The sequence below is a fragment of the Monodelphis domestica genome, chromosome 3 (genome assembly GCF_027887165.1).
Source record: "Monodelphis domestica isolate mMonDom1 chromosome 3, mMonDom1.pri, whole genome shotgun sequence".
Lineage (NCBI taxonomy): Eukaryota > Metazoa > Chordata > Mammalia > Didelphimorphia > Didelphidae > Monodelphis > Monodelphis domestica.
The window spans coordinates 19,922,421-19,937,318 of record NC_077229.1 but is presented as its reverse complement, the minus strand read 5'-3'; the positions used below and the strand labels follow the sequence as shown (position 1 = coordinate 19,937,318).

The window sequence follows — 14,898 nt, the reverse complement described above, 5'->3', positions numbered from 1 at the left end:
TTTAAAAGAAGAAGAAAAGTGCCTTGAAGGGAGTCTCAGAGGAACTCTCTCTGGAGATGGCAGCTGGCGAAAGCTGAACTGGTGTCTCTCTGAACACTAGAATCTTGCTTGGGACAAATCTTGTGGTGAGTGGATAAAAGACTGACTGATCTCTCTCTCTTAAGGCTGGCCTAAGCTGGCCTAGCTCTTTTTTCTCATTATTCCCTTTTCTCTCTCTCCTTTTCTTTAATTCCTCATTTGTATTAATTAAAATCTCTATAAAACCCAGTCGATTTGGGTATATTTCATATTTGGGAATTTTCCCCTGGCAACCACCTTATATTTGATTTAAAAACAAGACACTGTCTTGAAACCATATTTTCTGCGGTCACAATTTAAGCCAACCACTCTTTTATCTGCAACAGTTTATGTCTTCTACTATTTTAATTATTACATTTCCTAAAAGGAGCCTTGATTTGTAGCTGGTCAATTTCTGAGGTATAAATGCCTTTACTGAAAATCTGTTTTCAAAAGCCAGGAAGAGCTGACTCCCGGCCTCCATGTCCCTTCCTCACCATTGCCAAACCATTGAGGTTGTATCCTCCTCCCCAAATCCCTTCATGTGCCATACACCCTACCTAGAGTGGAAAGATAGATTACTCTGCCTGCTTGAACTTGTATCTCCAATGCTTAGCATATAGGAGCTGCTTAATAAATGCTCTATTGTTCATTTATTTATTCATCATCCATCCCTCCTCACTCCACCACTTTTGTATAGATAGCGTATGTCCATATTAGTATCTGTTGTCACTTATCAGTGGATTGAGAGATGGGAGGGAGGTCCTGGGTTCAAATTTGACCTCAGACTTTTCCTTAAGTTATATGACCTTAAACAAGTCACTTAACTCCCACTGCCTAGCTTTTACCTCTTTTCTGCCTTGTAACCAGTACACAGTATTGATTTTAAGAGAGAAGGTAAGGGAAGAAAAAGAAAGAAAAAAGGAAGAAAAGAGAAAAGGAAGAGAAGAGAAAATATAAGCTCATAGGGGCAGCGGATAGAGATCCAGGTGTGGAGTCAGGAGGCTCTGGGTTCAAATTTAGCTTCAAACACTTCCTAACCTGGAACTTAACTCTTCTGCCAAAACTCTCTCTCTCAATTCTAAGACAGAAGGTAAGGATTTTTTAAAAAAGTGTAAGTTCATTGAGGGCAGACACTTCCTTATTTCTTCAACTTCCCAGTGCTGAGCATGGTAACAGGAGCTTAATAAATGCATGGTGACTGTTGAAACAGAATCATGTCACCTTTTCTCATGCATGCCAAAGGCAGGGATGGACACAACTGCTTTCTCTTTTGTCTCTTCAGGGCCTAACCTGGTGTAGTGTATGCTTAATTCCATTCCATAAATATCTATTAAGTACCTAATATGTGCCAGGCACTAGGGATACAAAGACAAAAATGTCCCTGCCCTCCAGGAGGTGGGAAACGATCAGTCTTCATGGATGATGTGAAGGAAATGATGGGTACAGGAAGAAGCGTCAGTCCCAGCAACACAACAGCTTTGGAGTCCGAGGACCTGGGTTCCTCCTCTCTAAAACGAGGGAGTTGGAGTAGATCATCCCGAAGGTCCTTTGCAGTTCTAGCTCTGGGATTCTAAGGAATCTGGGGTAGGGGCTGAAGGATCTGTGATTTCAATGGCGGGAGGACAGCCACGACTGCCATTCCCTCCTGGAGTTAACCCAGGGATGAGCCTCTCCAGATTTAACCAGCCTTGGAGGGCAGACACACGGTGTAGTGTGAAAGGAAGGACCCTCCTCCCCTTCCCATCCCCACCAAGGTTTGTGCTTTGCAAGCAGGGCTTTTGAGAGTCCAGGGTCACCTCTAGCATGGAGGGAAAGGGAGTGGGAAAAGAGCTTGGCGGGAGGAGGGGGAAACAGTCCTGAAACTCATTACTGATGGCTGTCTGGTCCAGTGGGCACATCTGTAGGAGAAGACTCAGTCACCCATGTATAGGGAGACCTACCTACAAGCTGTGTTCTACTAGAGAGCTGCAAAAGCTCCCTAGAGCTGCAAGTTTGGTATGTGGGATAGAGCCTGGATAAGGATACAGGATGGAATATATTCAAAGTCAGACACATACCGGCTGGGAGGCCACGGCTAGACACTTCACCTCTGAGTCTCCATTTCCTGTATTCATAGACAACGATAGCAATCCACCTCATAGGGTCATTGGGAGGACCAAATGAGATAATATATGTAAACTACCTTGCATATCTTAAAAGAGCCATGTGATAGAAATATTCTTCTGTTGGGGTAGGGAGATCATGGATGACCATCTGGAATGGAATTCTATTCATTCAGATCCCTGGAAGAATCTGGCTCATTGTAGGGTTGTTTCTGATCCAGAAAGGTCAAAGGAGGGGCAGCTGGGTAGCTCAGTGGATTGAGAACCAGGTCTAGAGATGGGAGGTCCTAGGTTCAAACCTGGCCTCAGACACTTCCCAGCTGTGTGACCCTGGGCAAGTCACTTAACCCCCATTGCCTAGCCCTTACTGATCTTCTGCCTTGGAGTCAATATTGACTCCAAGATGGAAGGTAAGGGTTTAAAAAAAAAAAAGGTCAAGGGATATTCAGTTTCTTCCATTGGGCATTAAGATGACCCCTAGATCTTTTTCACACAACTGTGAAACAGCAACAGCACAGCCACACTTCCTTCATCCTGCTATTTCGAACCAAAGATTAGGTTCCCACCAGAGGGAAGCCATATTTTCTATGATCTTTTTTCCGGTGATCTTTGCTCTTGGGTTCTGGAGTTCACAGAGGATTAAGAACTTTCAGGGAGAGATCATAAACCCTGAGATCATAAAATCCAAACTCTTCATTTTACTACAAGGTCAAGGAGGGAAAGGTACTTGTCCAAAGTCACCCAGCAAGTTAGAGGCAGAGTAGGACTAGCCCTATCCCAGCTCTGCTGGTCACCTTTGTGACCTCGGTATGTTTGTTCAAATTCTGTGTGTCTTAGTTACCTTCTCTGGAAATGACGGACAGAGTGGAGCCTGACAGTCTCTGTTCTAAGGCCCCTCCCAGCTCTGACAGTCCCAATTCTATGTTCTAAGGCTCCTGGCATTTCTGCCCTCTAATTCTGACTAAAATCTGGGGAACTTTGGACCGTACCCCCTGGCTCTAACTCCAGAGATGGATCTTCTTAGACTTTCTATCACAAGGTCCCTCTAAACCAGGTGACCAGTTTAGGACTTTTGGATCACAGATAATGAGAGAAAACGAACAGAGCCTCACTGACCACTGGCACAGAGAACCAGATTTCCCTGAAGCTTTCTCATAGCCGGGGAACAAAGCACCTCTATTCCCCCCATTTGCAAACTGGTTTATCAGCAGATCCTGCTTGCCTCCCCGTTCTCTCATGTTTCAACCCTTACTCCATGACTGTCTGGCCACTCTTCTGCTGCAGGAGGAGGGCCTGAATTTGAGATCCAGAAACTCTCTGGAAAAGCAGGAGCCATTATGGACACTTTCAATGCTATCAAGTTATTTATTTATTATTGTTATGACTGTTATATTGTTTGTAATTTGATAGAATTTCACAAAATCATGGACCATTAGAGAAGCAATGAGAGTTAGTGCAGTGGGCCCATTGCGCATTAGGTGGCGTGAGTTCAAGTCTAAACTCTGGCTTTGGCTCTTGGCAGTATGACCTTGGACAAGTCAGTTCTCAATTCAGAACCTCAGCTTTTTCCTTTGTAAAATATGGGCAACCTTCAGAGTTGTTCTGAGAAAATCTCCTTTCTAAAAATTATGAAGTGCTACCGCCATGTAAGTTGCTTTCATTAGAGATGGAAAGACCCTGGTGACGGTGAACCTGGATGAGAAAAAATGGCATCTTCATTTTCAGTATTGTCTACCGGAGATTCAGCATTTTCTTCGGTTATTTCAAAGCATTATTCTGAGAAGGGGGCCACAGACCTCACTAAACTGCCAGAAACCTATCGCAGAGAAGTAGGGTTCTGGTATGTCTCCTTCTGACCTCTGACACTGCCCCTCACCTTGATGTAGACCCTCATTCCCTCACGACCAGACTATTGTAGAAGCTGCTGGGGGAAGTTGGGCTGCATCCAGTATCTCTCCACTTCGGTCCAATCTCCATTCATCCATCAAAGGGATTTTCCAAAACTGACAGTCTAATCATGGCACCCCTCTCCTCAATAAAATCCAGTGGCTCCCTACTGCCAACAGGCTCAAGTACATTTGTCCCTTCCTTCATCACCTGGCCCCCTCCTCCCTTTCCAGGCTTTTTACACCTCACTCCCCCTCAACACATATTCTTTGAAACAGTGACACTCATCTCCTGGCTGTTTCTCGAGCAAGACTATTTCTCTGCCCTGAACATTTTCTCGGATTATCTGCCATGTTTGGAAGGCTCTCTCTCCTCCACTACAACTACTGGCTTCCTTGACAAGTTCTTTAGGTCCTAACCACAATTCCACCTTCTACAGGAACCCAACACCCTCATGTAGTTTGCTTCAAATAGACCTGTTTGCCTGTTGTCTCCCATTTTGGCCAGGGAACTCCTAGAGTACAGGGACTGTTCTTTTGTCTTTTTTTGTATTCCCAGTGTGTGGCATAGTGCCCAGCACATAGTAGGTGCTTAATACAGATTTGTCAATTGATTGAACCCGGTGGACCTCCTCACATTAAATCCAGGGCTCTTTCTGTTATGCCACTGGACTTTGCCTTCACTGGTGTCTAGAGTTCCTGAGACCTCTACCAGGGCAGGTTGGCATCTGCTCTGCAATTAATTACAAATTGCAAAATCCTTTTGGGTGGAGGTGGCAGGGAACAGAAATTCAGCTCAAGGTCCCACACTCTGGAGGGCCTGAATCAGGATTTGAACTCGTCTTCCTGGCTCTTTATCTGTGCTGGTTTTAAAAAAAACCAAACAACTATTCTCTTTTTCTGAGCAATCATTTACAGCTCTGGTAACCCATAGCTCCAGGAGAAAATGCTAGTTATTCTGTTTTAGTGGCTTCCATCGTGGATAGAGCTCTGTTCATTAAGGAAGTGTGATACAATGGGAAGGGGCTGGAGTGGGTATCAGAGGACCTGGATTTGAATCCTAGCCACCACTTACTTGTTCTTCAATCTTTGGCAGTTCATCTAAATATAAATAGCCTGTGCCTTAGTTTCTCCATCTGAAATTTGGACTAGATGGCTTATAAATCTGGAGATCTAGTGATCTCACAGCTTATGATCACACAGCTCATGTCGGAGATGAAGGCTGAACCCAGGTCTTTTTGCTCCTAAGGCCAGGACTCTGGAAACTATGCCACATTGTTGGATTTATTAAGTATGTGGGATAAAAATCCTCCATTAAAACTGGGGTTTTATGTTGAACAATGAAGAACTGCAAATCTAAGCGAGAGCTGAGGGAGGGTCTACACAAACCCTGAACCAACGGTAAATAGAAGAGAACTCCTTAAGTGTAACAGGTCCTGCCAGCCCGGAAGGAGGCAGGCGGTGGGCTCAGTTTTGCCCAAGCCCATCTCTGGGCCCTCTTTGGCCCTTCTGAGGACCCTATCACAAAATCTGGCGATGGCTGGCTCAGGTCTGAAGCTGTCCAAGGTGATGGGCCAGAATCATGGGTTCAAAGTTGGCCCTTTAAAAGGGAGGTCAGTGGGAGGAGCAGAATCCAGGAAGAAGGAAAGGCAGGCAATTTTTAAAATTTCAGATGTTTTATTAAGGATCCTTTGCTGTAAAAGATCTTTCAGCTGATAAAACTGCACCAGAGAACCCTGCTAGAAACCCATTTAGTGGATCATTAGATATCATCCCACTTAAAGGGCCTCTAGGGAAGCTAGAGGAGGAGTAGGGCTGGCCACCTATAGGCACACCCTGACTACTTGGTACCATTTAGTGGTTCCCTGACATGGATTTCAGCAGGCACAGATATAAGCTGTTTATTTTAAGGGAATGGAGCTGGAGTACCTGGGTCTTAGCTAACCTACCTAGCCGGTATTATGAATGCCAAGGAAAAGCTTAGTTAGATGAACTTCGGGAGGATACTTAGGAAAGGCCTAGATGAAGTGGGTTATCCTGCAGTGTTCCTTTCAGTGAGACAACTGGAATGGTCCTCTGGACACTTATGAGGCAACCTTGTCTCTCAGGAAAGGGAAGGGAGCAGGGGCACATTGGCTTGGCTCAGGGCATGGAAAAGTCCCCATTCAGTTACTGGACAGCCCCTGAATCTCTAGAGGGTTAGGGCCTCTTGGTTCTCAAGGATGGAACTCACCAGAAAGTAACTGGAGGGGGAAGTAACAGGCAGAAGGAGAGAATGGGCATAGATCCGGCCTTAGGAAGATGGCTGACATGGTCACTGGCCAGACTCAAGTTTTCCCAACCTGTCACTTTGTCCTCAGCCTTCTTGGATCAGCTCCAAGAGGCTCCCTGTTGGCTCCTCTCTTTGCCAAGCAAATGTCCAGAGCCCGACTTCCCTGCTCAATAACCCTTCTCCCTGACTACTTAGGGAATCTTGGGGGATCCAGGCTGAGCTGTGCCCGGGCCCAAGGAGGTTCTTGACCATTAAGTTCTTGATAACTTTTGAAGTGACTGAGTTTTATTCTTTATAGATGCTGATTCAGGGGGGAAGCCCCAGCAGAGCTCACTCTTTGACCTCACATTCTCATCTGCTTTTCGGTATGGATCAAAGTCTAAAGCTTGAGTTGAAGAGTTTATTTTCAAGTCAGACCATGGTCTAGAGTGAGTGACTGACATGTTTGCACCCTTCACCCTGAATAGCAGAAAGCTAATTACCATCACAGCGGGATCATCACTCTGACCTCCTTCTCATAAACATCCGGGATCACGCCAAAGGGAGAGTTCACCATCCGAACTGTGTTTTTGCCATAGAGTTTGAATTCGTAATGAATGAGCTGTTCCCAGAAGCCGTTGTTAGGCCGAATGATGGGTCGGCAGGACTTGGTCCAGGTGTGAGCGTCCAGGAGGGACATTGAGTGGTACTTCATGAGGTAGGCCAGGCAGAGGGCCGCTGACCTGCTGACGCCAGCTGCACAGTGCAACAGCGTACGGCCCTGCTGCATTTCCACTGTGTGGATCTTGTCGGCGATTGGGTCGAAGAAGTCGTACAGGCGGGAGAGCGGGGTGTCAGCCACAGGCACTTGGACATACTGAATGTCGGCATAGAAGGTGTTCACCACCTCCACGGACACGTTAATGACGGTGGTGATTTTGTTGCTGGATAGTATGACTTTGTTATTAGCGGCCAAGCCATTGCCGAGATACAGGCTGCTAGTAATCTGGGACAGGCCACAGACTGCAGGCTGCCTGAAGAGAATGGGAATAGTGTTCAAAGATGTATTCATTAAGGCAAACTTTATAAACCAGCGACGACGGGGGGCTGCATCTTCCTGCTACTCTTTGTCTAAAGGAAACTGAGGAGAGAAGGAAAACATTAGAAGTCGGGCCACCACAGCACCTCCCCAGCTAGCACACCAGCCAGTTGCATCAGTAAATGAGAGCAATCATCTGATGGGTCTGTGCACACACATGTGCATACACAAGGCAGCCAAGGTCAGACTCCTTAGGCTGGCATTCAAGGCCTTTCTCCATGGGGAATCTCCCAGACTTATCCTGGCCTATGAACTCCTCCCAACCCAGACAAATGGGCCTCCTGACCAGACCCTCTGAGGTTGCTGGTGCTCATCCTGCTGCTGACTAGACTAACACCCTCACTTTCCTTCAATGTTGCTCTTGCCCATCCTTGCCATGCATCCCATACCATCTTCCTCATGTACTGCTCAGATCTTCTCACCCCCCCCAGCTCAAAACCATTGGCCTGGTCACCCAGAGCTTCATGGAAAAAAGCATAACCTTGTTGATCCTGCCATTTGAGGGCCTCCTGTCCTCCCTGCCCTTCCAGGCCCACTGGACAACTGCCCATCTCCCCTTAACATCCTCCTCCCTCCCTCCCTCCATGGGCTCATGCCTAGAAGTGATTCTTCTAGGATTCCCCCTTAACCTGGATCCCTGAGGTCCAGATCAAAGTGCCTTTAGGGAAGTGTAAAGAAAGCAAGCAGGCCTGGGATGGACTGTTTTCATGGCTATGTAACAAGGACAGGGACTGGGGAATCACCTGAGGGTGGGCCTCAGAATTGGCTTCTAGAGAGACCTTTGGTATTTAATAAGGAGGCCCTGTAAATGGTGGCTTGTATAGTAAAATCCAACTTTCTTCTTCATGCTCTGAATCTGGAAAAGTCTGGAGTGAGAAGGGGTGTCCTCAGGGGCTCAGTGTCACTGAGAATCTCTTGATGGTGGAGACGGCAGAGACTCCAGACTTCCTGATCCAACCATGATTGAATGATAATGATCTCTACCATATCTCAGTAAGTAGTGCTCCAGGCTTTGCTGGAAGACTTCAGTGAGAAGGAGCCACCACCTTGGCAGGTGGCACCCTCTCCTTCATGATGGTGGCTCTCATGCTTAGCCAGTTTTTTTTTTCCCAGACTTTCTTCCATCCACTGGCTCCTGTGGGCAGAACTCAGAGCAAAAGAACAAGCCTAATCCCTCTTCTACATACTAGAAAATGGCTCTTCTGTCCTCCCAAGTCTTCTCTTCTTCAGACTAAAAATCCTCAAATTCTTCTGACTAGTCCTCAAATGGCCCTTCCCAGCCTGTGGTCCTCTGAATGCTCTCCAGCTTACCAATGTCCTTGAAATGTGGCAGTGCACCAGCTCCAGGGTCAGGAAGACCTGAGTTTATATCTAGCTATGTGACATCCTGAGCAAGTGACTTGACCTCTGCTGCCTCAGTTTCCTTATCTATAAAATGGGAATAATAATAGCATCTTCCTTGAAAGGTTGTTGCGAAGGACAAATGAAATAAGTATTTGTACAGTTCTTAGCACAGTTCCTGACATATAGTAGGGACTTAATAAATTTGGGCTATTATGATTCATCACTAAATATCATGCCTCCCATCAAGTTGACCTCCTTAGGTCTACCTAGAGGCCCTATCGCCTCACCTTTGCCTTGTATGGGCACTACTTCCGACATTATCTTGGATAATCTTAGCCACTGACATGGTATGTTTCTCAGTTTTGTGTCTGTATCCCCAGGGAATAGTACAGTACCTCCTACAGTAAAGCAGCTGCTTGGTACCAGTTAAACCCAAGTCTTTATACAAGCCCCAGTTGGTCTTAGGGACACTCCTTTATTGGAGACTCACCTAGGTTTATAGAATTCAGCACTGGAAAGGCCATTTGAGGTCCTGTAGGCCAGATGCCCCTCAGAGCCAGCATCTGAAGCCACCAGGTCCTCTCCCATCCTCAGCATTTCCTTTGGGATGCTGCCTCTGTCTCCTAACCAGATAGCCCATTCCAGGCTCAGGAGATTGAGTAATGATGGTGGCAGATGCTCCCCAAACCTCTCCCTAAGCCAAGCCTTGGAGGGGCCACTATGGGACAAGGACTAGATTTGCCCTAGTTTGGCCCCAAGGTAGAACCATAGCAGTGAGTAGAAGCTGCTGAGGGACAGATTTAAACAGGATGTCAAGAGGATACCCTCACAATGAAAGGAGCCCAACCTTGGCCTGGGCTGCCCTGGGAGGAATAGGCTGGATAATGTTGTCAAGGGAATTTTGATTCACTGACCTTTGATGGCCCCAAAATTTAATGGCTCCTCAGGGTAAGGAGTTAAGAAAGGCTCTGAGATGAAGGCTCCTCTCCCTAACACCCTTGTAAAACCTTGGAAGGGGACAAAATTAATGACCTCTGTGCTCCATTTTCTTCGGCTTTAATAAAACTTTCTGTACCAGAGCAAGAATCTTATCTACAGAAAAGTAGGCTAGGAGAGGAGAAAGAGCACTGAAGCAGGAGAACAATGTCTTGGGCATCAATCTGGGCTTTATACTATGCGGTCAACCTGGGTACCTCCCCAGGCAAAATCACTTCTGTGACCCTTTCCCCATTTCTAAAATGCAGATAATACATAGTTATCCAGGGCTGTTGGGAAGATTGTAAATCTGAAATTACTATAGGAATGAATATCAGTGACCTCTTCTCCCTCCCCACTCCCCACTTGCCCTGGGTCTCGCCTCCTCCTCTATAAAAGGAAACGGTTGGATGGGGTGATCTCCAAGTCTTTCCAGCTCTGGAATCCCATGAACTTCTAGTTAACTCAAAAGTGTTTCTGCAGCTCCAGCTCAACCCTGTGGGATGGCGCAACAGAGATGTGTTTGCTGTGAATATAGCAAGACAGAGCAATCTCTCTGGACTCTTGATGTCCCCTTGGAGGGATTTGAGAGCAAATTCACACCAAAGTTTCTGCTGAAAGGGTGGAGTTTCCACTCCTAGTGTGGTGAGTTTCTACCATCAAGTCCCCTGCTAGGCTGTCCTACAAATCATCAATGTCCTTCTGGAATTGGACGAGGGATGTTATTTGGATGGAGTCCAACCAGGACCACACTAATTTTCCTTTATATACTCTATTCCAGTCTAACTGGGCTACTTATTGTCCCCCAAATGGCCTGGGCTTTAGGCTGAGGTTAGAGGGCCACTTGTCAGTAATGCTATTTGAGGTATTCTTTTCACATGCAGAGGCAGAGGTGAAGTGACTTGCCTAAGGTCACACACCTAGTAGGTGTCAAGGGTTGGATTTGAACTCAGGTCTTCCTGACTCCCAGCCCAGCACTCTATCCTGCTGTACAAGCTGCTTCAGTTTCCTCATCTTTAAAAGGGAGATAATAAAAGTACCTACCCTCACTGGGTTTTTATAAGGATTAGGCGAGATAACACACAAGATGCTTTATAAACTTTAAATGTGAATATGGGGCATTATGATGAATCTTACAGATTTTTGTATTTTTCTTACGTGTGTTACCTTTTGTGTTTATACTTGGTCTTAGCCAACAGGTTGAGTATCAATATAGCTCTTCATTTTTCCTGCCCCTTGATTTCTGAATATATTCCTCCCTATCTGCTCCTCGGTAAGCCATCCCTCAGAACAAAGAATGAAGAAAACAGGGAGTCTTGCTAAACCAGCCAATCTATCTAGTGTCTATACAATACTCCTACCCACAGTCCCCTTTATCTTTTCTCTGGGGTGGAGCTGGGTCAGAGAATTATTTAGTTTTTTTGTTCTTTCTATATATTTTCTGGAATCTGGACTCCGGACCTGTCACAAAGGCCTGTGGGTAGACTATGAATGGCTAACTGTAAGAAACTATGGGTAGGAGAAATTTCTTTCCCAGGGCCAACTCAGCTGTTTGTGAGTAGAGTACTAGGAAAGTATCTGAGAGCTTGGATTTATTGATTCTATCAATACTTTACCTTTTTCAGCATATTCCAGAAGCCCATGCTGGGCCAGCAGCCTCACAGACTCCCTTCTGTGTATGCCCTCATCAGTCTTCTAAAATCGAGCCTTCCTCTCTCAGCTAACGGTGTCCCACCTTGATTTTCTGTCTTCTCAAAGCCCATACTCATTCAGTCTTGCTCTAACTCCAGGAGAAGAGGTTTCTTCATGGTAATGAAACTCTTTTAAGCGTTCTTCCCTCCTGCTGTAAGTAATCAAGGTAGTTCAAACAAAGCAGCGCTCCAACTCGCTCAATTGCATGCCCCTATCACCGTGTACACTGTTTTGTGGTTTGTCTTACTTGACTTGGCATCAGTTCAAAGAAATCTTCCTACACTTCTCTGAGTTCATTTTTTTTTCTTATGGTACATCAATAGTCTATAAGATCCACATACTATCATTTGTTTTAACTACTCCCCAAATGATGGGCATCTTGTTTCTGATTCTTGGCTCAGAGCATACTGCTCTGCCATATCAGGAATGACAAGTTTTTTCTTTGTTTTTGTTCTTCCTTAACATTTAAGACAGGTCTAAATACTTGGGTGATAAAAAAAAAAATTCCAAAATGCTTTCTAGGATGGTGGCTCAAACTCTCTTGTTTTAAGGGAAGGAAAGCCCAGGGAAATGGCTATGGTCACACACTTAGTCAGCTGCAGAGCTGAGACCAGGTCAGCACTCCTTCCTCACTGGGAGGTCTCTCAATGATACCCAGGCAGCAGGAGCCAAATGAAATGGGGTGGTCAGGGAAGGCTTCCAGAAGAAGTGGGATTGGGGGATGCACCCACTGACAAGGACTCCAACCCCAACACTCAGGACCTGTCACTTTGTTGGTATGGGTCCTCTCTCCACCAGCATAGATCCTGACAACTCTAGACTTCGTGTGTGGTCTCTGGGGCGGGCTGTGGCTAAAACTGAGTGCCCTCAAACCTCACTTGACTGGACTATTGATGGACCACAGAACTGTCCAGGGGCTCTGGAAGCCACTCTAGCCTGAATGAAGAGGTCCCTCTACACCCTGCAGACAAGGGCTTGGTCCTCTAGGCCTGATGCCCTCCAGGGACAGGGAGCTCATGGCCTCGAAGGGCAGCCCACTCTTCTTTGGGATGACTCTCATGGTGAGGAAGGGCTTCCTGCCCCTGTGTTTAAATTGGCTTCTCTGTCCCTTCTCACTCTTTCTCCTGGTTCCATCAGTCCTTTGTAGTCAAGCAGAACACGCTTAATCCTTCTTCCACACACAAGTCTTTTGAGTGCCTGAAGAGAGTTCTTGTGCCTTCTCTCTTCTCCACATTAAATATCCCTAGTTACTTGCACTGATCCTCACAGAGCAACAAGGGGAAGCCTTTCTCCATCATGGCTGCTTCCTGTGGGAGACCTCTGGGTTATCAATGCCCTTCATAAAAGTGGGTTCCTGGACTTGAACATAAATGGTCTGACTGGGATACAGTAGAATAGGTATATCTCAACCCATTAGCAAGCACTTAAGCACCACACTGGTCACTAGAGTAGTAGTAGTCTCTCGGAAGCCGAGAAAGACGATTGTCTTTGTGCATTATCACTAGATAACTAGGTCACTAGAGTAATGAAAACAAAAGTGATCTAGGCCTTGCTCTCTTCACACACACCCTTCCTAGCCCCTTTCTGGGTTGCCATAGCACAGACCCATGAAGAGCTTTTGGCTCACTAAAAACCCCAGATCTTTTTCAGATGAATGCCTCTCTTGGCATATATCCGGTCTCTTATACTTGGAAAAAGGCAGTGTTGTGAGCCCAGAGCAAGCCCTTCCCAATGATCCTCATTACATTTTGGCCAAAAGAGGTTTGACTTACTGTTCTGTCCCTCCCCTCCCTCCACCCTCCTTGTACAGAGGCCCCCCAGGTTCCTCTGCTCGGAAATCTGCTGCTGAACCTATCAATCACAGCTTTAGTGAGGATCCTCAGCTAGCCAGGCTCTCCCTACAGAGGCCCCCACCTTCTTCCTCTGGCCAGTCCTTTCTCTCTTTGGCTTCACAGTGGCCAGAGGTGGGCAGCAAGAGCTCCCCTGGTGAGAACCTTAAAGCTCAGTGTGGGTGTGTCCAGTGGGCACTGGAGGTCCCTGGAGGCAGAGCCTATCTGGTAGAGGCCATGATGAGGGTTCTGATACCTGCTCCCCATGGGAGATTGGAGGCCTCCCTTAGTGGCTTCCACCTCCCTAGAGCTGCAGGGACTCCTTGAGGCCAGAAGGATTGGTCATGTAGGGGCTGCTGTCAGCCAGGTTAGAGGGAGGACTTGGAGGAATGGGGTGGGGGGCAAGCCTAGGGGTTTCTGGCAGGGGACCGGGACCAGACAACACAAAACAGCTAAGTCAGGGAGCAGAATCTCTGTGCTCTTGTCCCCAGGGAAGGTCAGTGCGGGCCTGGGGGGAATGGGGTGGGGGGTGGGGGGCTGAGACTGGGACAGGGCTCTGCTAGAACCCATGGAGGCAGAGGATGGAGTGAGACCCAGGCTGGGAGGAACAGAGACAGAGTGGACATCCAGAGTGGCCTCCAGGAAATTCCCTTCCAGTCCCCTCATTCTGTGGGTGACCCCCACCCCTCCTGCTGCCCAAAGGCACCGGCTGCAGGCTGCCCTCTCCCCCCTCCCCAGGCCTGCATTGCCTATAGCAGTTCCCCCAGACGGCTCCAGCAACTATCGTGCTGTGGTCAATGGTCACTACAATGTCCCTCTTCTCCCCTTCTCCACGCCTTTGCCGGGGCTGGCAGACACCAGGACTGCCCTGGATTCTGCTAAAGAGCCCCCCACCTCTCCATCGCCTCAGCCCCGCACATTACCCCCAACTACGCTACCTGAGAGTCCTTATGCTAATCTAATAGTTGACATACAGTAGACGCATAACAAGTACTGGTTTCCTTCCCTGCACAACTGCCTTTCGTTGTACAGATGGGGAAACTGAAGCTCTGGAGAGAATGGCGACTCTAGGGGGTGAGGGGAGCTTTTCCAGACTAGGCCCCCGGTTTCCATGGGAACCACGCAGTGGAGTAGAGCACACTAAAGTTCTACATCGCGAAGTTCTTTCTGGAAATTTATGGTAAGAACTTGAGGCGAAGGGGCTGATGGGATTGAAAGTGCACTGGACAGAGCTTCCGGGAAGGGACGGCGGGCCTAGGAGAAGGGGCCGACGGGAAGGGTCGGCAAAGGGGCAGGCGAAGGGGTAGCTAGGAGGGGCGAAAAGAGAGGGCAGGAGGCGGGGCGAAAAGGCCAGCTGGGCCCTGGGACCCGGCCGAACCAGCCTAGCGTTCTCAACCCCGGGCTCACCCTGTTCCCAGCCTCCTCGATCCCGCCGTCGCTGCTGCCGCCGCCGCCGTCTTCGTGGTGAAGATTCCGCTTGCCGCCCGCTCACCGCGCCGCCTCTGCTGCCGCCGCCTCACACACTGCTCCCGTGCCTCCCTCCATCGTGCCCTCCCTTCCTCACCCGTCTCCCAGGCAACGAGCCGCGTCCGCCTACGGCGTCCTCGCGGGGACAATCCAACCTTGCACGCATGCGCCCCCGCCCCAGCGTGGCCGGGTC

The 14,898-nt window shown here is 47.8% G+C and overlaps 1 protein-coding gene across 5 annotated transcripts; it reads right to left on the bottom strand.

The window, feature by feature from the left end:
- Positions 1-3,513: 3,513 nt before the first annotated feature.
- On the bottom strand, positions 3,514-14,880 carry DUSP18 (dual specificity phosphatase 18). 5 transcript variants are annotated; one of them, XM_056821488.1, is made up of 4 exons: positions 14,646-14,860; positions 11,334-11,560; positions 6,803-7,440; positions 3,514-3,854 (listed from the first exon to the last, which is right to left on the bottom strand). In XM_056821488.1, the coding sequence occupies exon 3, from the start codon at positions 7,369-7,371 to the stop codon at positions 6,805-6,807; it is 567 nt and encodes a 188-aa protein (XP_056677466.1). In that variant the 5' UTR covers positions 7,372-7,440; positions 11,334-11,560; positions 14,646-14,860; the 3' UTR covers positions 3,514-3,854; positions 6,803-6,804. The 5 variants fall into 5 exon arrangements, with proteins under 5 accessions (XP_056677466.1, XP_003340912.1, XP_007490619.1 ...); XM_003340864.4 differs by lacking the exon at positions 11,334-11,560 and having other exon boundaries at positions 14,646-14,827; XM_007490557.3 differs by lacking the exon at positions 3,514-3,854 and having other exon boundaries at positions 5,706-7,440; positions 14,646-14,864.
- Positions 14,881-14,898: the final 18 nt, after the last annotated feature.

Excerpts from the sequence above, each read along its gene's own strand:
- DUSP18 (XM_056821487.1), bottom strand. The coding sequence starts at position 7,371 with ATGAATACATCTTTGAACACTATTCCCATTCTCTTCAGGCAGCCTGCA.